General features: G+C 45.8%; 1 protein-coding gene across 13 annotated transcripts in view; it reads left to right on the top strand.

Moving 5' to 3' along the window:
* Window positions 1-24,710, top strand: part of TENM2 (teneurin transmembrane protein 2) — a 713,065-nt gene that overhangs the window by 498,648 nt on the left and 189,707 nt on the right. For all 13 annotated transcript variants that reach the window (XM_033432114.2, XM_033432113.2, XM_033432112.2 and 10 more), the window contains one exon: window positions 22,417-22,612. In XM_033432114.2, the coding sequence (XP_033288005.1) occupies window positions 22,417-22,612 (196 nt within the window). The remainder of the gene's footprint in view (window positions 1-22,416; window positions 22,613-24,710) is intronic.

The following is a 24,710-nucleotide window of genomic DNA, read 5'->3' as shown; positions in this document are numbered from 1 at the left end:
TGCCGATGCAGGGGGCACAGGTTCGTGCCCCGGTCCGGGAAGATCCCACATGCCGCAGAGCGGCTGGGCCCTTGAGCCATGGCCGCTGAGCCTGCGCGTCCGGAGCCTGTGCTCCGCAACGGGAGAGGCCACAGCAGTGAGAGGCCCGCGTACCGCAAAAAAAAAAAAAAAAAAAAAGATATCAGTGGCAGTATTAAAAAAAACAAAAAAAACTCAGCATCTAAGTGGCTTAAAGCAACAGAGGCTATTTCTTCTTTATATCAGTGGTTCTCAACACAGGGCAATTCTTCCCTACCCCAGAGGCATTCTTCAGTGTCTGGAAATATTTTTGGTTGTCACCCTGGGGAGAGGTTGCTCCTGGCAGGCAGTGGCAGGTGGGCTGCTGCTAAACGCGCACAGGAGAACTCTCCACAGCAAGGAGTTATCCAGCCCCAAATGGCAAACATGTTGAGGTTGGGAACATCCTACTTCACGTATTCACTTTGGGTGATATTGGGCTTTGCTCAATGTCAGTCTCATTCAAGGGCACGGACCTGTGGAATTTCCACTGTCAGGAACATAACTAGTACCCTATCGCAAAGGAAGGAGAAGATGGTGAGTTATGCACCAATCCCGAAAGACTTCGGCTTGGAAATGTCACGTATCATTTAAGCCCTTCTCATATGGACCAAAGCAAGTCAGATCCTAACTTCCATGGAGCTGGAATTACAGTCCTCTGAGGTTCCTGCGTAGAGGGGCACCAGATATCCCAATGAAAGGCCCTTATGCCTTACGATAAAATATTGGGAGACCTGTCCTCATGGCTAGTCTTTGTGTACACCCTTAGTTCTTTTCCTGAAAGTAACCCTTACGGATTTTATACTAATTGCCAAATTTTCCTTCTGAAAGTTTATACCAATTACCCTCCCTACTCTCCTGCCCACCAGCGGCAGTAAGTGCCCGTATTATTTACTTGAACTCTTGCATAAACTGGATATCATTGTTTAATCCTTGTCTGTTAGAAAGGTAGCTATCCCATTGTCTTTTTTTTTTTTTTGCGGTACACGGGCCTCTCGCTGTTGTGGCCTCTCCCGTTGTGGAGCACGGGCTCCAGACGCGCAGGCTCAGTGGCCATGGCTCAAGGGCCCAGCCGCTCCGCGGCATGTGGGATCTTCCCGGACCAGGGCACGAACCCATGTCCCCTGCATCGTCAGGTGGACTCTCAACCACTGTGCCACCAGGGAAGCCCCCATTGTCTTTTTTTTTTTTTTTTTTTTTTGCGTTACGCGGGCCTCTCGCTGTTGTGGCCTCTCCCGTTGCGGGGCACAGGCTCCGGACGCGCAGGCTCAGCGGCCATGGCTCACGGGCCCAGCTGCTCCGCGGCATGTGGGATCTTCCCGGACCGGGGCACGAACCCGTGTCTCCTGCATTGGCAGGCGGACTCTCAACCACTGCGCCACCAGGGAAGCCCCCCATTGTCTTTTAAATGCAGCATTTTGGTGCCCTGCATTCCATTTTTTTAAGACCTAGACAAAAAAAAAAACAAAAGTTGATCTAAGCCATTGTCAACCTACCAACTCAAATTCTCATGGGGCTGGTGTATGTAAGGTAGCCTAGTCCGTCTTGCCGAGTATTTGAAATCCTACAAACTGTGTCAGATTTGCTTGAGCCCAGTTCTAGAAGGGAAACAGGTGAGACTTAAAGATCGTCATCATCATCATCATCTGACCTGGATGCAGTGCTAGGGATCAAAGGAACTCTCAGAAGCTGTTGATGCAAGTGAGCATCTGGGTGGTTAAGGCAGGGAGCAGGTTTACTTGACGGTTCATCACGGATTGCTACTGATATGTCAAGCCAAGTAAAATCCTGCGTGAGAACAAGTCAGTAATCGGCAAATTAGGTACATGATTAACCGAACCAACAAGATGCAGTTAACGCTGGGGAGGTCTGCTGGGACTTCACCTTCTCCCCAATCCTGTTTAGCGAGTATTAAAAACGCCTATTTCATCACTCAGACTGATGGAGCCATGAGCCCAGTCACTTCCAGAGGCAACTTGAACGTGTGGGGTGGGCTTACAGCTCCAGCTGTAAGGGTTGATTAGAGGCAGGTAGTAGGGATTAAATGACGCTAAGATGGAAACAGACACTGTCAACCCCAGTGCTTTACTCCGAGGTGTGTCTGTGGGATGGGAAGCAAAACTATCCACACATTCATTGAACGATAGAAGGGAACGATTTAAGAGACCACAAATTGCCCCATGATCATACCAGAGAAATGCAAATATGGCAGATCGAGCATGTGCAGACCAAGATCAAATGAGCCGAGCAAACATTCCTATTGTCCTCTTCAGCAGAATTCCCCTAAATGACATTTTTTCAAAGCAGATTTATAAATAGCGATGAGTGGGGTTAGCTGTTCGCCAGCTCGGTTTATCCCTTTCCAATTCAGAGCCTTGTTTGAAAATGAATTCCCTCTTTCCTTGTCCCCTTCTCTCTTGCCCAAGCAAGTCAACTGCACACAGTTTCCATTAGAGGTGGAAGTAACTGGATCCGTGGGTCAGTGGGACGCCCACGTGTTCTGAGCAGCCTGCTTCTGTCACTGTGCCCCTGTCCAGTGCCCATGATCCAGGCAGACAGGCTCTCCTTGGACTTCTGTCTTCCTGCAGAGCTGTGTTCTGGGATCTTAGTGGGGAGAGAATACCAGGGTTTGGGGCTGTCAGCTTGCATAGCCCACCACATAGCATTTTAATTTCATTTTGAAGGAAGGCATATTTTTACAGGCATGTTTTTCAGACCCTTCCTTTGCAAAAGAGCTTGAGGTATGGAGAAAGAGTTTGTGAAACCAAGAGAACCTTGGTTTCTTCTGTATTGGACTAAAAGTGCTTTTGGAAAGGTCTTTCTCAGGACACCCCTTGTGATTATCTGGTGGCCTCCTGATAGGAATGGAAACTGCCAATTAAATCAGTGGGTACCCTCCTGGGCAGTCACCAAGCAGGAAAAATCTCAGAAGATGCTTGAGTTTTACAAGGGGCCTTGTACTGAGGGGCATGCACGGGGAGGGCACGTTGAATGTTTTTCAAAAAAGTCAATTATTGAGAACATGGAACTCGGGGAGAAAGATAGAAACAGAGAAAGCAGGGATGAGTAAAAAGGGGCAGCGCCAAACCACATATTTTGACTGAGCAGAGTCTCGGAGGTGCTGTAAGTCAAGAGTTTCAAATTTTCCAGACAAAGACCTTAATCTTCAAGTGAAATCTTCCGTAGAACCCCATATATAAAACAAATCAATGTGACAGTTTTATTAGTATAAGCATGGTTTATAATTCAAATCCATATTTACTATTGTAATGTTTTGATCTCTGTATATGTATGTTTGTATGTGTGTGTATATATATATATATATGTTTATATGTGTGTACGTTAATAATCATGTATACAGATGGAGACAGAGACACAGAGAGAGAAACTAAACTCATGAGGTTAGTCACCCGTAGGAATAGGTGAGGAGAACAGGACTGAGAATTAGGTTTAAAAGGTACTTGTTCAAAGGGCTTCCCTGGTGGCACAGTGGTTGAGAGTCCGCCTGCCGATGCAGGGGACACGGGTTCGTGCCCCGGTCCGGGAAGATCCCACATGCCGCGGAGCGGCTGGGCCCGTGGGCCGTGGCCGCTGAGCCTGCACGTCCAGAGCCTGTGCTCCGCAAGGGGAGAGGCCACAACAGTAAGAGGCCCGTGTACCGCAAAAAAAAAAAAAAGGTACTTGTTCAGCAGGGCGGTGGGATGTGTGGTGAAGGTGGGATGAACTGGGAGATTGGGATTGACATACATACACTAATATGTATAGAATAGATAACTAATAAGAACCTACTGTATAAAAAATAAAATAAGATAAAATTTCCTGAAGGATCATCTGCCTGCCACACCCTAGAATGAAAAGTAAATTCTGTGTATTTTGCCTCCTGTCAAAAAAAAGTACTTGTTTTTATCCATAATAAAACATTAAAGGTAAGGCAAGCCTTCCCCGTCTCTAAGACACATGCCTGCTCACACACGTACAAAGACTGAAAATAAATATGACACAATGCTAACATTTATTCATTTGAGTGGTTGAAATACGGGTGATTTGTCACCATATTCTTTATACTTTTCTTAATTTTAGTAATCTCTCTGTCTTTAAGAAAAGTAGGTCTGTGACAAGCTTGAGTCTATTTTGAGTAAAACAAGCATTAAGAGGTTATAGATGATGACTCTAATCTTATAGCACTCTCAGGATTCAATTTATTTATGTACTTTGTTTTGTCTGCACAGCTTTGAGAAAAATCACAGTGAATATATATAAGCAGTTGCAAAGAGCAACTGTATTTTCTTTCATCATTTCCCTTACAGGCTCTGGCTGGTCTTCAATTAAATTGATCCACAAGCTTGAAGGAGGAGAGAGAGAAAATAATCGTTTCAAGGTTAAATCACTTAAAATATCTACTCACATCCCTTGCCTTAGATACAGAAGTAGAGAGGTTGCACCCCAAACTTAAAATAAGCTGTGAAACTCTTTATTAAAAAAAAAAAACAAACCACCATTCTGGAACATGCTACATGTTCTTTTTTTTTAATTGAAGTTTAGTCGTGTACAATATTATATGTTACAGGTTACAACATAGTGATTCACAATTTTTAAAGGTTCTACTCTATAGTTCTTAGAAAATATTGGCTATATTCCCCACATTGTACAATATATCCTTGTAGCTTATTTTATACCTAATAGTTTGTGCCTCTTACTCACCTACCCCTATATTTCCCCTCCCCTCTTCCCTCTCCCCACTGGTGACTCCCAGTTTGTTCTCTATATCTGTGAGTCCGCTTCTTTTTTGTTATAGTCACTAGTTTGTTATATTTTTTAGGTTCCACATATAAGTGGTATCATACATTATTTGTCTTTCTCTGTCTCACTTACTTCATTTAGCATAATGCCCTCCAAGTCCATCCATGTAGCTGCAAATGTCAAAATTTCATTCTTTTATATGGCTGAGTAGTATTCCATTGTATATATACACCACATCTTCTTTATCCATTCATCTGTTGATGGACACTTAGGTTGCTTCTATATCTTGGCTATTGTAAATAGTGCTACTGTGAACATTGGGGTGCAGTTACATGTTCATTAGAAACTGCATTCGTGGTTTAACATCCTGACATGAACTTGAACCTCTGCTCTGCCTGGCATTTGCTTGCAGGATCCACCAGCGCAGTTGCTTATACAACCTTATCTGAGCAGACACACATCAGGTGGATTCAAAGAAAGCCCAGTGCAGATCTTGAAGTTTTCTAATAAACAGCAGAGCAACGGAAGTTCAGATCTGTGTTCAGAGATATTTAGAAAAGATCTTCACAAAAATTAACAACTTTTAAGATGTTCATTGAAGCCCCTCTCAGTACAGATGTTTGTAGGGAAGCCAAAGATGTTAGAAGACAAAAATTACTATCAGTCATCTGATCTCTTATAAAACTGTTCTCCACTCAGAGATCCCTCCCCATTTAACACTAGTTATAATAATAATAGTCAGCATTATTTGAGGGCTCCAGTGTGCCAAGGACTGTTTCACATGAATTATTTTCTCTTCACAACAACCCTGTGAGGTAGGCACCATTAGGAGCAGCCCCATTTTACAGATGAAAGAATTGAGGCAGAGCTTAGGGTCACAAAGCTGGTATGCACTGAACACAGCAGACTGGCACCTCCTTTTTCTCCTCTCTGCCGGCAGTCATTTCCAGGAACATCCTGCAGTACAATGTCAACATGAATGCTGACAGAGTAAAATTACAACTCAAGCCCAAGACGAGAATTTCATTAAGTCAACAAAAGTGATGCTGGAGATCTGCCTGTAAGCGCCCAGGGAAGCCTTGGTAAATGCAGATCTGGCTGAGGTAGCACAGTTAAATACTGTGGCAGAGAGAAGTGACAAGGAAGGTGACAAGATCAGCGCTTCCAAGAGGGCGGTTCTAATATCGTAAAGAGAGGTCCTGGAAAATTTGATGAAGACCTCCAGTATGTTTACATTGGATTGTGTTGCACCAGTCAAGCTACAGGGATGCTGCATTGTTCTCGAGTATTTCATTAACTCTGAGATACACACGATGCTCATCTTTTGACATCTCTGAAAACAGGATGCATTTTGCAGTCAGTGAAGTGGAGGGACAATGAAATGTTTGGTGTCGCATGTTTGTGTACGTAGGAAAGCTCAGTGTTCATTCTAAAAATTAGAGCGTAGTTGCAAGTATAACCTGAATATTCCTAGATATCAGATAAAAAATACTTTCATAATTACAGTTTTACTTTTCAAGGTAAATTCTGAATCAATCAATGTTAAGAGCATCCATTTTAAGTGGCCTTTTATTAATTCCAAATATCCTCAGATAACTAGATCCTACTGTATATGTCAAGTCAGGGAGGGTATTTAAATATAATTTTTTAAACATATAAACACACAAAAATAAAGTTTAAATAAGCATTCTGTGGAATGCCTATGCAGCTGTTCCAGACACAGACAAGCATGGGCGTAAGGGTGTGGACCAGTCCAGACTGCCTGATCTTGAATTTTAACCTCCAGTATTTCCAAGCTGTGTGACCTTGGGCAAGTCCCTCAGCCTCTCTGTGCCCTGATTACTTCATCTATAAGATGGAGATAATGATATTATACATTCATAGCATTGTTGTTAGATGTAAACGAGGTAATCTTTATAAAGCACTTACAACTGGACTGGCACAAAGAAATGGTATGAGCTATCATCATGTTTTTCAAAGCATCCGTAATGCAAACCCCACAAGCTCCCAAACAAACAAAACAAAACAAATTCCAACTGTTTTATTAAAAGATAACTTTTATTTGTGGTTTTCTCATTATAAGAAGAATATATGCCAATGATAGGAAAAATAGAAAACATTAACATTTTTAGTATATTTTCTGTTCACATGCATTAATCATTTTTACAAATATAGGATCATACCATACATACGCTTTTTACTCTGATTCTTTGCATAATGATAAGTAGGGAACAACTTTCTAAATTTGAATATTCTTCCATAAACTCATTTTAAATGCCTCAAAAATAACTCATTCTATAGATTAAAAATTTTTTAACATCTTTATTGGAGTATAATTGCTTTACAATGTTGTGTTAGTTTCTGCTGTATAACAAAGTGAATCAGCTATACGTATACATATACCCCCATATCCCCTCCCTCTTGCGTCTCCCTCCCACCCTCCCTATCCCACCCCTCTAGGTGGTCACAAAGCACCCAGCTGATCTCCCTGTGCTATGCGGCTGCTTCCCACTAGCTATCTGTTTTACATTTGGTAGTGTATATATGGCCATGCCACTCTCTCACTTTGTCCCAGCTTACCCTTCCCCCTCCCCATATCCTCAAGTCCATTCTCTACGTCTGCGTCTTTATTCCTGCCCTGCCCCTAGGTTCATCAGAATCATTTTTTCTTTTTTTCTTTTTTAGATTCCATATATACGTGTTAGCATACAGTATCTGTTTTTCTCTTTCTGACTTACTTCACTCTGTATGACAGACTCTAGGTCCATCCACCTCACTACAAATAAATTTCGTTTCTTTTTATGGCTGAGTAATATTCCATTGTATATAGGTGCTACATCTTCTTTATCCATTCATCTGTCAGTGGACACTTAGGTTGCTTCCATGTCCTGGCTATTGTAAATAGAGCTGCAATGAACATTTTGGTACATGACTCTTTTTGAATTACGGTTTTCTCAGGGTATATGCCCAGTAGTGGGATTGCTGGGTCATATGGTAGCTCTATTTTTAGTTTTGTAAGGAACCTCCATACTGTTCTCCATAGTGGCTGTATCAATTTACATTCCCACCAACAATGCAAGAGGGTTCCCTTTTCTTCACACCCTCTCCAGCATTTATCGTTTGTAGATTTTCTGATGATGGCCATTCTGACCAGTATGAGGTGATACCTCATTGTAGTTTTGATGTGCATTTCTCTAATGATTAGTGATGTTGAGCATCCTTTCATGTGTTTGTTGGCAGTCTGTATATCTTCTTTGGAGAAATGTCTATTTAGGTCTTCTGCCCATTTTTGGATTGGGTTGTTTGTCTTTGTATGGAAACACAAAAGACCCCAAATAGCCAAAGCAATCTTGAGAAAGAAAAACGGAGCTGGAGGAATCAGGCTCCCTGACTTCAGACTATACTACAAAGCTATTGACAAAGGATTAATCTCCGAAATATACAAGCACCTCATGCAGCTCAATATTTATTTAGTTTTTAATAATTTCCTTACGATGAATTCTTAAGAGTAGAATTGCTAGCATAAAGGAGTTACAATATGTCACACTTACGTAACAATAACAACAGCCATAAGAATAGCTGGTATTGATCTGGTGCTTACTGTGAGCTGGGCTGGACTCACAGTGACCCTCAGAGGTAGGAAATTTTACTGTCCGCATCTTAGGGATTAGAGAGCAGAGACTCAGAGAGTTGAAGTAACTTGCCCAGGGTCACAGTGCAGCCTGGTGAAAGGTTTAGGCCCAGCTTTGAGAGAAGCCACCAGTGCCCATGATTCTGTTCCGCTTTTGTGCTCGGGAAGGCATTTTGTGACTAGACACGTTCCCAGTTTACTCCCTCTCCTCAGTGATACATTTGATTTATTTTCACAAGCAGCCCACATAAGACCCTCCTGTTGATCTGAGGAGGGCACGGGGCCAAATGTGACATTGTTGATAAACCATCGTCTAAAGACAATTAAATAGGAATGTGCAGCAAATAAGAAATCACATCAGAACGGCACTGAGAGGTAAAAACTTCCATTCTTCTGACCTCGTGGTAGAGCTTTGGCACATCTTGGAATAGCCTTGAGATGTTCATCACTTTTGCTGAACTTGACCCATACGCTGTGGCTGACGAGGTCTTCAGAGCAGTCCCTTCCACCCTTCTCCTGGGTTGGATCAAAAGGCAGCATGATGAGGGCATAGCCTTGTGGGAAGACGAAATATGAAATCAGTCCATTCATGTGCTCAACAAATATTCACTGAATGTCAGTACTGGGGATGCAGAGATGAAAGGCATTTAAAAAGATAGGGACCTGACGAGTTAAGCAACAACGGCAGCATCATGTAGGGAGAGCTGGAAGATGCGGTACCGGGTGGAAGATTAGAACTGACGTTCCGGAATCAGCTTGGTCTGGATTTGAATCTTATCTCTGCTCTGTAGTAGCTGGAGGTTTGTGGATGAGACTGTCTAGATTCAGCTTTGCCGTCCGTAAAATGAGGGCTGTGCCTCATCAGGTTGTGGTGAGAATAAATGAGCTAATGCCTAGGAAATAGTAAGCACCCCGTGGAGATCAGTCGATTCGTCTGACTGCTTATGACCCTTACCGCTCCCTCGCAGGTAACCTAGCAACCAGAGGTCTCTACAGGGAGAAAATGGCAAGGTCTCTGGCAGAAACCAGCGCGGGTTTGCAAACTGAGTTTTCCTTGGTCCTCCTCAAGACTAATCCAGATTGCAAAGATCAGGGTCTTCCAACGCGGTCAGGATTGGAAGGACTGGAAACAACTCAGGATTCCTGTCTCCTCTCAATCCTTTTATAAATATACGAGGTGGCAGGGGATCGGGGTGCCTCTCCTGGGGCACATTGCACAGCACATCCAGTCGTGTCCAGCCCGAGCCCAGCTCTTCGTGGACTGGGAGAGGGGTGGACGGTGTGCATCCTGCTAGCGCTATTCTGTTGTACATTTCTCCAAGTCAATGCCATGTACCATTTATGAAGTTTGTTCCTGTCCCTTGTGTGATAAACTCATCAAATGTTAGCTAAAGAGTTGGGTACAGGTAGTTGAAGACCATGAAAATAGGCCACCAATTCTAACCTGTGCAGGATTCTAGGACAGCTTCCTGAAGGAGATGCTACCTGAGCTGACTCTTAGAAGGTGAGTTAAACAGATAAAGAGAAAGGGGAGAGAGGGAACGATCATTCCGAGCCGAGGGCAGTGAAGATCCCCCTTTTGGATGGGCTGTGTCGAAGCTTCACATAACGATTGTCCTTTTTTAAAAATGGTGCTTTTCTTTCGCCGTCACTTACCAACGAGGACATAGCTTTTCCTTTCAGAACTGGCTCTTACAAGGCCAGGAGGGACCAAGGAGGGCAGCCCCTCTGGAGGTTTAGTAGCTGTGACCCTGGATTGAGTTGTTGCAGATTTACGGCGTGTACACAGCCCCTGCTAGGAATCCACGTTAAATAAAAGGAAAAAAGTGGTCAAACACCACAAAGCTATGAATTACCCTTGAAACTGGGAACACACACACTTTTTATGTACTGAGGGGAAGTCTTGAAAATAGGAGATCAGGACTTAGGGTTTTCAACTGTTTCTCCCTGATCTCGAAAATTTCGTGGGAGAGGGTTAACAATCTCCCAAGAAGACCCTGTCTTCAGATAGATGCATCATTCTATCAGAGGCAAACCATAACAGTGGACTCCACCAACGTTAATTGAGCACCTACTATGTGCCGTGTGTCGAGGGGCTGCAGCAGTCGACAAGGCAGAGCTGGCCCTTGTGTGGCTGCCGGGCACTGGCATTAGGCCCCTCTAAGAATTCCCAAGAAGGAAGGGCCACCTACCAGGGAATGCATTGTCCCTGCCTTGCCCTGGCCTGGCCTTATTACTTAAAATTTATCCGTGTTGGGACTTCCCTGGTGGTCCAGTGGTTAGGACTCCGTGCTTCCACCGCAGGGGGCACGGGTTCGATCCCTGGTCGGATCCTAGCATGCCACATGGTGTGGCCAAAAAAAAAAAAAAATGATAAAGTTTATCTGTCTTTCTCGTGGAAATCCCTCTGAAACACCTCTGAGAAGGAGGGGTGCTGGGATCTCACCATGGTATTAGAGTTGGTGCTAACACTCTTTAGCAGTAACAGTTGATCCTTTCCTATTCATTTTTCATTCCCCCCTACATTCCCCCCCATCCCATCCCAGACATTCAAAACACACTCCTTCAAAACCACACTTTTAGACTTGATGACGGAGTTGGTGGGCAGGGGGTGGGGCTTGGCAGGACCCATCAGCTGCTTATCTTCACCCAGCGAACCGCCAAAGCCCCTGCCAATTCCAGAGGGCCCTCAGGGGAACCAGACACAGTGAGCGCACCAGGTGAGAAGCTCTCTTTTTATTACAGAAAGAGGGTCTGGTCTCATCTTTTATAACCGTTCGTCAGAGCATCCGTCTCTGCAGACGTTCCGTCGGGCTACCGTCATACTGAAAGGAAACTCTGAAGTTTTAGAAGGCCAGCTGACAGCAGTGTGGTCTGTAGGGGGCGCATACATCCCCGTGGCCTGCTGGTTCCCTCTGCAGCCTGCAGACCCACCGTCTTGTCCGCACTCCCTCCAACTCCGCGGTGCTGGCCCGCTTGCTCTCCCCTAGTCATGCCAAGCTCATTCTGTCTCGTAGCTTTGGCACTGGCTGTTCCCTCTTTCCGGAATGCTCCTCCCTGATATTCAGGTGGCTCCTTCCTTCCTTTTGTCAGGCCTCTACCCAAACGCCATGCCCTCCGTGAGCCCTTTCCCGACAAGGGGCTCTAAAACTGGATACTCCTTTCTGCTTTATCCCCATACTCTACTTTATTTGGCTTCAGTCAACTGAATTTAGCCGTAAATGACTAGCCGCCCAATGCACACATTTTACGTGTACAGTTGGATTCCTAAAATGTGAAAAGTGTGTCTATCTGAGTAAGCACCGTCACAATCACGATATAAAGCGTTGCCACCCCTCAGAAGCTCCCCTGGGCCCCATGGCAACCTCCTACCAGCCCCCCGCTGATCTGCGTTCTGCCGCTAGAGGTTAGGTTTGTCTTCCCTGTAGTTTTATGAACAGGGTAGCCTGTGCTCCTTTGTGTCTGGCCTCTGTCACTCAGCCTAATACCAATGAGATTCACCCATGTTGTTGTGTGTATCCATGGCTCATCCCTGTTATTACCGAGTAGACGTCCGGTTGTACGGCTGCACTATAATCGGCTTGTCCGCTCACTTGTTGATGGGCGTTTGGGTTGTCTTTGGTTTGCCCTTTTTTATTCATAGCCCTCATCACTCCGTGGCATTCTGTTCCCCTGAGGCAATGTCAGTCCTCCGGAGGGCAGGAACCTTGGCCATAGGAGTCACTGCTGGATCCCCAGGGCCCAGAGCAGGGAGGGCCAGGCACATAGTAGGTGCTCAGTGTTTGTTGATGGAACCAATAGTTTTACATTCATTTTCCCCTGTAGCATGAGGCCTGGGCAAGACACAGGCTTGCAAGCTGGGCTTCAGATCTTTCTTTCCTGTGAACCCAATCTAGAGACCTTCAAGCCTTCCAAGGGAAACCAGACGTTAGCTGGGGCTCCCTGCTGGGTGCTCAGTGTGTCTGTGCCCTGTCGTCCTGCCCATGATTTCTGAGTTCCTGTGACTTCTTCCTCTTGTATCTTCTGATCTCTGCTTTCTTGCCCCGTGATATCCAGGAAAGATGCTCACTCTCTTTGCTGGTTTCCATAAGAAATTCCATCACATCAAGGCTCTTAACAATTTCCCTTAGTTTTTTTCTCTTTTTTTATTTCTTGGATTTGGGAGTGTGGGGAGGGGTCACAGGAAGAGGCCACATTGTGGCCTGGGTGGTCCCCAACATCTTGCTGCTCTCACCTCCCCTCCCTTTACCTCTCTCTAGCTCCCTCTCTATTTCCAGTGACCAAAAATGTCTTCCTTTGTCTCTCCCAGAAAAGTCCCGCCTGCCCTCACGTTCCTTGGTTTCTTGCTTTCTGCTTAAGCAGTGTGTTGAAGAACAGTTTTTCCCCCAATAAGATTAGTAAAATGGCTCCATCTCATCACAGATGGGCGGGGTACCCCCTGAATCCCAGGCACCCCTGTCTTTGTCTTACCAGCGCAGCCTACCAAGAGGGAAGAGATACTCCGGGTCAGGGCAATGGAATCCAAAACACAGAGCAACTTGTGTCCTGAGTATGATTCTGTTGACAGTCCTGCAGGCTGCTTTAGGAGTCCCTTTCTGTCATCGGAGGCCCTCCCACCCTGACACACAGCATAGATTCTCTTTCCCAAAGACAGGAAGGTAAACCTTGATCTCCCCATAGGAGCAAGGCTGACCAGCACCACGTTCTGGCTGCCTGTTTATTCAGTGCACTGGCCTGGAATGCAGCGGATTCGGGACACGCTCTCCTAAGCTGACTGCTTGGGTGTGAAGCCCAGTTCTGCCACTTAGCAACTCCTGAGCTAGTGATGTAACCTCTCTGTGCCTCGGTTTCCTCATACGCAAAGTGGGGCTAGTGATTTGTATTCATTGGGGCTATCATAAGCATTAAATGAGATGGTACATGCGAATCACTTAGAACAGTGCCTGGCCTCATTAAATGTTACCTCGTAGTATCATCCAAGCAGTTAGCAAACAAAACTCAGGAAAACTGTTTACTACAAATTCCTAAGAACTTTTCCTAAAGAGGTTATGTCCTTTCAGTAGTTGTATCACCAAATTCCACTGTGTTGGTATACACTCCACTCTGGGTACGATTTCCTTTGGGCCTAAAGGTTTACATTCATTCAGTCAAGATCTTTGCTGAGTACCCACTACGTGCCAGGCACTGCTCTAGGCCCCAGGGGATACCATATGGAATAAAACAGACACACCTCCTACTTATTTATTTATTTATTTTTCTGGATTTAAAGCTGGTTAACACTTATTTATTTGTTTGGTTGTTTTTTTTTTTATTGAGGTATAGTTTATGTACAATATTATATAAGTTTCAGGTGTACAACATAGTGATTCACAATGTTTAAAGATTCCATGCCATTTATAGTTATTCTAAGGTCTCCCAGTCTTAAGAAGTTTGTGTTCAAGAGTAGTGAGATGGGGCTTCCCTGGTGGCACAGTGGTTGAGAGTCCGCCTGCCGATGCGGGGGACGCAGGTTTGTGCCCCGGTCTGGGAAGATCCCACATGCCGCGGAGCGGCTGGGCCCGTGAGCCATGGCCGCTGAGCCTGCGCGTCCGGAGCCTGTGCTCCGCAACGGGAGAGGCCACAGCAGTGAGAGGCCCGCGTACCGAAAAAAAAAAAAAAAAAAAAAAGAGTAGTGAGATGGACTATAAATTAGCAGATAAGTGACAAGGTTTTTTTCAAAGAGTTTTTGATGAGTTTTTGCTGAGGACAGAAAAGGAGAAGTGATAGAAGCATTTTAGAATGGGTGGTTAGGGATGCCCTTTCTAAGGTCATGGTGTTTAGGCGGGCATGATTGACAAAAGGAGCAGGCAGCTGGGGACTTCCCTGGTGGTCCAGTGGTAAAGAATTCACCTTCCAATGAAGGGGATGCAGGTTTGACCCCTGGTCTGGAAACTAAGATCCCACATGGCACGGGGCAACTAAGCCCGCACGCCTCAACTACTGAGCTCGCACGCCTCAACGAGAGAGCCCATGTGCTGCAAACCTCAGAGCCCATGCGCCCTGGAGCCTGCGTGCCACTACTAGAGAGAGAAAACCCACAAGCCACAAATAGAGAGAAGCCTGCATGCCACAGCGAAGAGCCCGCTCTGAAATGAATGATCCCACATGCCTCAGCGAAGATCCCGTGTGCCACAACTAAGACCCAATGCGGCCAAAACTAAAATAAATAAATTGTTTAAAAAAAAAAATGGAAAGGAAAAAAGCAGGCAGCTGTAGGATCAGGAGGAAGAGCTTGTGCAAAGGCCCTGAGGCTGGGATGAGCTTGGCATATTCCAGAGAAAGAGAGGAGAGCAGTGTGGCTGGAACACAAGGAGAGAGAAGTTTGGAGGTGGGCAAGAGGAAGTTATGGGCCAGGTATGGCCAGCACCCAGCAAAACCATCCAGAACTTTCTTGACCTCTTTTTGCATCTTCTCCAGTGGTCCATCTTTCTGTCCTCAGGTGCCCAACCCACTCTGCTCAAGTCTGACGCTAGCACTCCTGGGCTCTGCCTTCCTCCCCCTTCTCTGCTCACTGACATCTTTAGGAAATTTACAAACCAGGCCAGCCACCAGCTATGCTGGAAGCTACAGCCAGGTTCTTAGAAAACTTAAGGCGACCTCCCACCGTTAAGACTCATGCAAATCCAAGTTCAAGTCCTCGCTTGGCCACCAACCGCAGTCAGTGGCCCTGGGTATGTTTCTTAACTTCTCTAGCAGCCTTTGTTCTCTCCTGAGAAACGGGGAGGAGAATAAGATTTCTGGGAGGATGAAATGAGATACCATATATCAGCTTTTGCCATTATGCCTGGCACATAGCAAGTGCCTAGAAAAAAAAATAGGTACTTCTTCTTTTTGATGATTACGTTTTCCGCCACTGCAAGAGGACGTGTGGTGAAGGAATCAAGAGTTGCACCTGTGTGGATGTAGTCTCCCCTGCTCCTTACTGTAAGGAATTTCAGGCTGCTTGAGCCGCACGATGGAGCCCAGCATGATGATTGCTACAGTCCGCAAATACAGGTGCTGTTTCCTTCCCAGAAGCTTAGGGGCGCGTTCTCATAGCTGGTGGACAGACAGCCCAGCAGTGCCCACACTGGGCCAGTCAGCATCTAATGAAGTGACTTGGACACTGTAAGTAGGAACTGAAAATGACACGCGAGGCCACGTGGAAGGAAGGGAGCCCCCCACCCCCACCGGAGCACGGCCCACCACCCTCATCCTTCCACGCTTCCCGGAGCACTCAGCCCTTTGAAGGAGAGAAAAGAGGTGGTGCAGAGCTTTCAATGAGGAATCAGCTAGACCCACTTTGCCACGGGCCTAGCTGGAGGCGGAAAGAGATGCACAGGCCCCCAGGAGCACCCCACCACTGCCCGTTGTCACCAGATGCCACCAGAGACTCTGTGGTCACGTGGCTTCGAGCAGCCCTCGCTCACACATGCTGCTTCCCTGCCATCCAGCCGACTGCTGTGTGTGCCCTGCCGTCTGAGGCAGAATCAACATCAGACATCAGGAGGCCGGGGATGCAGCCAGCGCGGGGCCAGGCGCGGCAGGCTCTCCGTGGGAAATGTCGGCATTCGCCGCTGCTCCTGTCCACGTGGGCCCTCAGCGAGCAGGTGGTCCAAATAGCAAGAAACTTACTTACCCGCCCCCCGCCCCACTTTCCCGGGGTCCTGGACCCAGTAATAACATCTTCCTGAAGGGTGATGGATCTGTCTTTAACCTTGCCCTCTGTGGCAGGTGTGTATTTGCATGGCTTCCAGAAGCATCTCTCAGCTGCGCGCTCCCTGCCTGTGGACGCTTTCCCTCCTGGGAAAGCGACAGGCCCTGCTCAGCGGTGCAGCCCCCTCTGCTCTCTCCTCCAGCTCCTCTGGAAACCCACTAAGTTGTCTTAATTACCATTTCTCCTTGGTCTCTGCCAAGAAGGGGGCAGATTGAAACTTGGATCAAATATTTCCTGTGGTTTCTTTCTTTGTCCCTCAAGCGCTCGTAAAAGTTGTGTTTTCATGCCACTTTGGGCTATGACTGATGACTTAAAGGCACAGCCCTCACACTGCATGCCAACATGCGTTGTTTTCCAGAGGCCAAGGGAAAGAAGAGAACTTCGGTGACAGAGGGGGAGTTTATCAGGGGTTATGGCGCTGTCACCCTCTGGGTGACCTTACTGCCTGGTCAAGAGAGGCCAGCTGCCTTGAGAGACAGACTTGGCCCTGCAGGCAGCCTGTGCACACACATCCCCCATCGGGGTTGGGTCACGGGCCTTCTGATCCTCTTCCAAGGCTCTCTGCAGATCTATTAGACAGAACGTGCCAGGAAGCAACCTTCTTAGTCCTTCAAGCACAGCACGGTCCTCCAGGCAGCCTGGAATTGATCATGATGGGATCCTGGAGCTGAGGAAACAGATGTCCCTGGTGCTAAGCCTGAGTTATCAATCCCCAGTGCTGGGGCATGAGAAAGCAACTCTGGCCAGGGTCTGAGTTCTTGAAAGATGGACTCTTCCTAGTGTCAGCCAGGCTGCCGTCTAGGATTCCTAGAGAGCAGAGGCTCTCCAGAACCAGATGGCCTCCATGCAAACCAGCTTCTTACTGTGCTTCTGCTCTCCCTGCCCTGGAAAGCAGTCTCTGCATCTGGCTGGCTTGATCCACCTTGTATTTCTAGCCTCCAACCCTCCCCGGGTTATAGCAGCCGTGAGTGATGCTATGTGACGCTGCTTGGTATATGTTAACCTGTGAGGAGGGTAACTACATATTCCAAACGGGAACACTCTCAAGAGCGAAAGGAGGAACAGAGGAGATGGAAACTAGGACATCCCTGGGCAAACTGCGATAGATAGACACCCTACACATAATAGGTTGGAACTCGGCCGACAGAAGATGCTGCCATCCTGGGTGATTCTCTCCCACAGCCCCTAAGAAGTGGAAACATTTGCTGGTACTTTACTATAATCTTGGGAGGTGAACCAGGAAGGAAGAGAAGCATGAGGTTAAGAAATCTTGAAGGCTGTGCTGAAATAACACGTGAAATAACATATAACACAAATAACACAAATAACAACACATGTTGAGGCTATGCCTCAACATTTCAGTAGCTTGATTTTTTTTTGCATGTGTACAACATTATAGTGGGTTGGCCAAAAAGTTCGTTCAGTTTTAAGTAAACATAAAAGACACATTTTTCATTTTCACCAAGAACTTTACTGAAAAATGTATTCATTAACCGAGTGAACTTTTGGGCCAACCCAGTATTTCAGCGTCTGTATGCACTGCAGTGTACTCACCACCAAAGTTTTGTTTCCATCCATCACCACACAGTTGACCCCCTTCATCCATTTTGCCCTCCCCCACCCCCCTTCCCCTCTGGTAGCCACTACCCCTTTTTTCTGTGTCAGTGGCCTAATTTAGTAAGTGTTTATCGCTTGCTTGTGTCAGTATTTCCAGCTTCCCTCCAAGTGCTAATCTAGGATCCAGGCCACTCCTATCTTGTGACTCCATCATCTTGGGCTTTAAGAGAACTCTGGTTCTCTCTAGAGGCAGATAGGTAGGGAGAGTGAGCAAGTAGGAGGTGGCACAGAACGTTTTATGGCAGGGTCTAGAAGTGGAGTTCATCCCACCGCATATGTTCCATTGACGGGAACACTGGCACATGCTCCCACATAAAAGCAAGGAAGCTGGAAAGGAGCAAGCCACTGATACAGACAGTGACCATCGATCTCTACCACAGTGGTCACTAAGGAACAGTGTCAAAGGAGGAAAAGAGGGAAGACAAGCGACGGAGCAAAGAAAGTCCAAAGAAAGAAAGTGTACATTGGACATCATCCTGTTGAGAATTTTTTAATTTAATTAATTTATTTATTTATTTTTGGCTGTGTTGGGTCTTCGTTGCTGCGTGTCGGCTTTCTCTAGTTGTGGTGAGCGGGGGCTGCTCTTCATTGCAGTGCGTGGGCTTCTCATTGCGCTGGCTTCTCTGGTTGTGGAGCACGGGCTCTAGGCGCGCAGGCTCAGTAGTTGCGGCTCGTGGACTCTAGAGCACAGGCTCAGTAGTTGTGGCGCACGGATTTAGCTGCTCCGCGGCATGTGGAATCTTCCCGCACCAGGACTCTAACCCGTGTCCCCTGCATTGGCAGGCGGATTCTTAACCACTACGCCACCAGGGAAGTCCCTCCACTGAGAGTTGAAAAGGTGAAGTCATAATGGCTGTCTAAAGTCACCTCTCAAATCTTGATGATCTATAGGCAGATTCCTTGGGCCACAGTGTCCATCATGTGCACGTCTGGTGGTGCATGACTGAGGCTTGCTGCCTGTAACTCTGCCCCTTTCTCTTCTATTCAGGAAAGCACATTAGAAGACAAGGGAGGGCAGGTGATTATTACTGGAGACAAAACCTTCAGTACATGGCAACTTAGTTTCCTTTCAATGGAATTCATTTACAGATTCAGTAATTTATGCACTTGATATTTTACAAATATTTATTGATCAAACTCTGCTCAAGATGAATTAGACATAGCAATGAATTATCATCACGATAGCAGAAACTTTCAGGGTGTGTTTACCATATACTGAGTACTGACTATTCTAAGCACTTTACATGGTTTGACTCATTTAATCTTTACAACAGTGTTTTGCTGTATTGTTATTATGTTTTGAAATTATACCCATTTTAAAGATAAGGAGACTGAGGCACAGAGAATTGAAATAGCTTGTGCAAGTGTCACAGCAAGTAAGCAGCAGAGCGTGGGTTCTAATCAGGCAGTCTAGCTCCGAAGTTCTCAGGCTTAACCACTCTACCATGCAGAAGAAATCCCTGCCCTCCTGGAGTTTACATTCTTCTGAGTAGACAGACAATAAGCATAAAAACATTATATCAGGGCTTCCCTGGTGGCGCAGTGGTTAAAAATCCGCCTGCCAATGCAGGGGACACAGGTTCGAGCCCTGGTCTGGGAGGATCCCACATGCCACAGAGCAACTAAGCCCGTGTGCCACAACTACTGAGCCTGCGCTCTAGAGCCCGCAAGCCACAACTACTGAAGCCTGTGCTCCTAGAGCTCGTGCTCGACAACAAGAGAAGTCACTACAATGAGAGACCCACGCACCACCGCAATGAAGAGTAGCCCCCGCTTGCCGCAACTAGAGAAAGCCCGTACACAGCAACAAAGACCCAACGCAGCCAAAAATAAATAAATAAATTTATTTTTTTTAAAAAACATTGTATCATTTTAGAGGGTGATAAGTGCTTTGAAGAAAATAAAGCACAACAAAGAGATACAGGATTGGGACACCTCAGACCAACATGTCCCAGTGCCCCTGGCTCACAGATTCTTCCTTAAATGAAAACTGCTCTCCGTACTTCCGTGGAGGGGCTCCGAGGAGCTGGCCAAAATAGATGTCCGCTCCCTCCTCTGACACATACCTTTTCCAAGAGTCATTTGATTGGTTGGACAGCGTGCACTGCTGCTGGTCCTAAGCCATTTCTGTGCCCCTGGGCTGGGCAGCCAGTTCAGCAAGAGATGACTGATGCCCAAATTAATAATGAGCAATGGCCCCATGCAAGTAACCACCTTCCCCCAACTTTTCCTCGTGGGAGTGATAACCTGGACCCCAAATGAACCATATCCTTCTCACCTCGGCACCGAGGAAGTTACACTCATTCCTCTGGCTGCCAGCAGTTTGTAGACATGGGTCTGGGTAGTCGGAAATTTACAAGCTGCTAAGGAACAAATGCTCTGGTTACAAAGGGCTCCGAAAGGAGCATCAGTTTGTCATATCACTGCAGATCATTTATTTTATCCCATAAAGACAGCTGCAACCAACAGGCTCTGGGGTAGAGGGAAGCTAAACACAAACATTCGTTTCCTGAGAGATGGAGGAGATTTCCACTTCCTACGCAACGTCCCTTGCCAGGCCCCCAGATACAAAAGCTAGAACCATGTGCTTCTCTTCTGCGATCCTTGTGATTTGCAAATAAGTGACTCAGAGTCACAAGGTACTTCATAAAATGGTTATTATCTTCCAGGCACTGCCCTAAGCATTATCTCATGTCATCCTTATAACATCCCCAAAAGGTGGGTGTTATTATTCCCTAGTATGCAAACCAGGAAGAGGGTGAAAGATCCGCCTCACTTCAAACAGTAGCAAATGGCAGTCAGAATTCAAACCCAGGTCTGTCTGACAGCAAAACCTTTGTACCTAAGCTTATAGACTCTTTTGGTTTCAATTATCACATTTCAGTTGGGAAAAGCTGGCAATTCTGCTGACAAGGAAGTCCCATTAGTAGATTTCCTGGAGTTTCATTCTTTGAAGTTCCTGAAAGGGGTTACAGTGGATGTCAGTAACCCACATAACCCTTTTGATGGCAGGGAAAGTGGTGAGAGAGAGCTTAATCCCACAGTGGTGGTTTTTATCTGCTAAAGACCTACACTTTGAATGTTCTCTGGAAGTCAAGGTGCAAATGACTTTCCTGTGGAATGATTTCGCAAGAGTTCGCAAGATGATTGCATTTCTGCTGGGGTCTTATTGATTTTCTCATCAACAAGTAAGAAACATGGGTGTCCTCTTTGCCTTTCCCTTCATCCTCTCTGTCCAGCCCGTGGTCAAGCCCTGTCCTCTCTTCCCTAGAAATGTTCCTGCAAAGTTGTCCCCTTTCCTCATTCACTGTCCTAATCAAGACGCCTGTCACCTCACACTTGGGTTTCTGCAGTTGCTTGCTAACTGGTCTTTCTGCTTCTTTTCATTCCCTCTTCTAGAACACCTCATAGCCTGCCTGCAAATGAATTCCTCAGAACATTCCTCCCATCACGTCATCAGTCACTGCTCAAGGATCTTCTGTGGCTCCCACTTGCCTGCCACAGGATTTCACCATTCCCTAGGACAGGCCCCTTTGGATCACACTTGCTCTCCCATTCCCCTCACCCCATTCCTGGTTGCCTTCACCCACCACTCTGTCTTCCACTGATTGCTTCCAGTTCTGAGCCTGGTTTCCATTGAAACAGAGTTTCATAGTTAATTGCTGGTCGATGGGAGGCCAGGCACTGTGAAGGCACTGCACCTAAACAGATCTAGGTCCACATTTTTGCTTGCTCGCTTGGTCACTGGGTGACATTTGATGTGTTGCTGGACTTCTCTGAGCCTCAGTTTTCTTATCTGTAAAATAAGATACCAATAGTGCCGATCTTACAGGGGTTTTGCAAGAGTTGAATGAAATGATGACGACGATGGTGGTGGTGATGACAGCTCGCGTGTATTTTGTGTTTGCTTTGTGCCAGGCACTGTTATCAATATGATCTTATTTCTCACAACAAGCTATAACATAGGTACCGTTATTTTCAGTTTTGCAGATGGGAAAATTGAGGGAGGGACAGGTGAAGCTAATAAGTTCCAGATTCTCTCCCAGGTAGTCTGGCCCCTCAGCCCTCTTTCTTAACTACTCTGATATACCACCTTCCTTTCGTGAACGATCAGTCAAGGGTATCTGGTAACATAGGTTCATATTTCTTTACCTGAAACTCTTGAGTGCCAGATGCAATTTGGATTTCAGAATTGGGGGAATTATTAAAAAGTTATACTTGGCATATGCTATATATCCTATAACACCCCACTAGGGACTGGAGCAAAAACCCATCTCTCTCTCTCTCTCTCTCTCTCTCTCTCTCTCTCTCTCTCCCCCTCTCTCTCTCTCTCTCTCTCTCTCTCACTCTCTCTCTCTCTCTCACACACACACACACACACACAGAAAAAAAAAAAAACCACAAAAGCTGAAAAGAGATTATGGCCTTATAGTCATAAAACTATTAGCAATAATTATAATAAATGGTGACTGTTATTATTACAACTTTCATGACTCTCGTTTTACTTACAATCAAATGAGCTTATAGTAGAATGTACTCAGGAGTGTCTCTCAGTTAACTCATGGGGCTGGAGGGGAAGGTGCTTGTTATGGGACCAGGTCTGCACCCTGTGTCACATGCTCTCTTCTTTTCCCAGTATGACTTCATGGAGCGTCTGGATGGGAAGGAGAAATGGAGCGTGGTCGAGTCACCCAGGGAACGCCGGAGCATACAGACCCTGGTTCAAAACGAAGCCGTGTTTGTCCAGTACCTGGACGTGGGCCTGTGGCACCTGGCCTTCTACAATGATGGCAAAGACAAAGAGATGGTTTCCTTCAACACTGTAGTCTTAGGTAGGTACGGGATCTCTGAGGTGATATGTCAGGAAGGAAAGGATGGAAGTGTCTGGCTTCTCTGTTGAAGGCGCATCTTCCAAGGTGGTCCTACTATGTAGGGGACCAAACCAGCATCCTTAATTTAGGGTTCATAGTATCACCCACCTAAAACTAGCCCTGATTAAAATATGAATGCTACTTAAATCATGAAAAAGCCACTGTGAGTACCAGGGCTTGAGTTGCAGTGAAGAGCTTGGCTCCAGCCACCTGGCTCAAGCCCTGGCCACACAACCTAGGCAAATCATTGGACTTTTGTCAGCCTCAGTTCTTCATGGTAAAACAGAACTAACTAGTCCCTCCTTATAGTGCTACTGTAAGGAGTAAATGAAACGTTACAGGTATAACTCCCTAAGCAGCCGGTAAATACTGACCGTTTGTGTCAGGTCACAATTTTTCTTAAGAATCAAGGAAAGCTCAAACTAAATTTTTTTTAAAAAACCTGAAAAATAAATCAGGGAAAGGATATAACCGTAAGAAAGAAATCATATCTTTGTTCCCAAATTGGTAAATCTCAAAAAGCTTGAATTAAGCACTTGTCATTTGGGGCATGTTTTATAGCAGTCCTTTTTAGTAGCCATTGGGGAAAAGCTAAGATTTTATCCAAAATTTCCCCTTATATGTGCATCCAAACCTGTAGGAGTGCCACTATTGTGAGAATATTTCATGAGGTTTTCTAAAGCAAGCCCTAAGAATTTTAACAATCATATCACCTATAAATAATTTTCATAACATTTATTTTGTCATTAGGTTTTAATCTTCTTACTAATGATAATAACTGATCCTCTCTGAATCAGGGCAGATTTTTAGACCCATTTCACAGAGGAATTAACTGAGGTTCAGGAAACTGAGTCCCTCAAGGTCCCAGGATATGGAAAGGGTGGAAATGGCATGGACTCCTGGGCCTCATTCATTGCCTTTCTGCAACGCCATGTTGTCCCAGCAGCGTTTAGTTGTGGACCTCAAGTTTCACTAGAGAAACCTAGATAAGATGGTTGATCCAGGATTAAATCCTACCTTTTCTTTCCCACATCCTACCTGGGAGAGTCACTAAACTCCCTGAGCCTCAGATTCATCGTTTGTGGGAAGGTAATGACGATATCTCCGAAGGGAGGGATGATGTGACTTCACGTACTGAACCTGTCTGGGATGGAGCTGGTAGTCACTCGTGAAAGCTGATGATTTTTTTTTTTAATATTTATTTATTTATTTGGCTGCACTGGGTCTTATTTTCAGGATCTTCGTTGCAGCACGCAGGATCTTTAGTTGCGGCATGTGGGATCTTTTAGTTGCTGCACGCAGGATCTTTTAGTTGCGGCACGTGGGATCTAGTTCCCTGACCAGGGATCGAACCCAGGCCCCCTGCATTGGGAGCGCAGAGCCTTAGCCACTGGACCACCAGGGAAGTCCCAAGCTGATGACTTTTTAAGAGCACATCTTGTACAGCTGTTTTTCTATTGACTGCATGTTAAGAACTTCTCTGTTAGTTTCATGGATTGCTCTGAAGGATTCCCTGATTCTTGAAAGAGAACCTGAAATTCAGGTGGCAGCCACAACTTCAGAATGGTACAAAATCAGGTGGGATTTGGTATTTACCATAGCATTGAACTTAATGCTTAGTCCCTCTGTTAAGGAAAGATTGGCCCTAACAGGGTTAGCCAAATGCTCCTTTTAAAGCAGTGCTTGGCATGCCAGAGCCCATGGGCCAAGTCTGGCCCACTGCCTATTTTTATAAATAAAGTTTTATTGGACCACAGCCACATTCATCTGTTGACAAATTGTCTGTGGCAGCTATAACAACAGAGTTGAGTGGTTGCAGTGGAGGCAGTTTGGCCCATAAAGCCTAAATATTTACTCTCTGTCACTTGACAGAAAAAGTTTGCCAAGCCCTGCTCTACACTAATGGCATAAACTTTGTATCAGGAAAGTCACTGGAGAAGTCTTCCACCGTTAGGGAAAGTTCCCAGGAGCATGTTATGTACCAATGAGGGAAAAAAAAAATAATGTAAAAGGATAAAAACCAGATCACAAAAGAAAGAAACTGGCAACACATTTAGAA

The sequence above is a fragment of the Orcinus orca genome, chromosome 3 (assembly GCF_937001465.1).
Source record: "Orcinus orca chromosome 3, mOrcOrc1.1, whole genome shotgun sequence".
Taxonomy (NCBI): domain Eukaryota; kingdom Metazoa; phylum Chordata; class Mammalia; order Artiodactyla; family Delphinidae; genus Orcinus; species Orcinus orca.
Note: the sequence above shows the minus strand (reverse complement) of the source record. Positions and strands in the feature narration are given on the sequence as shown.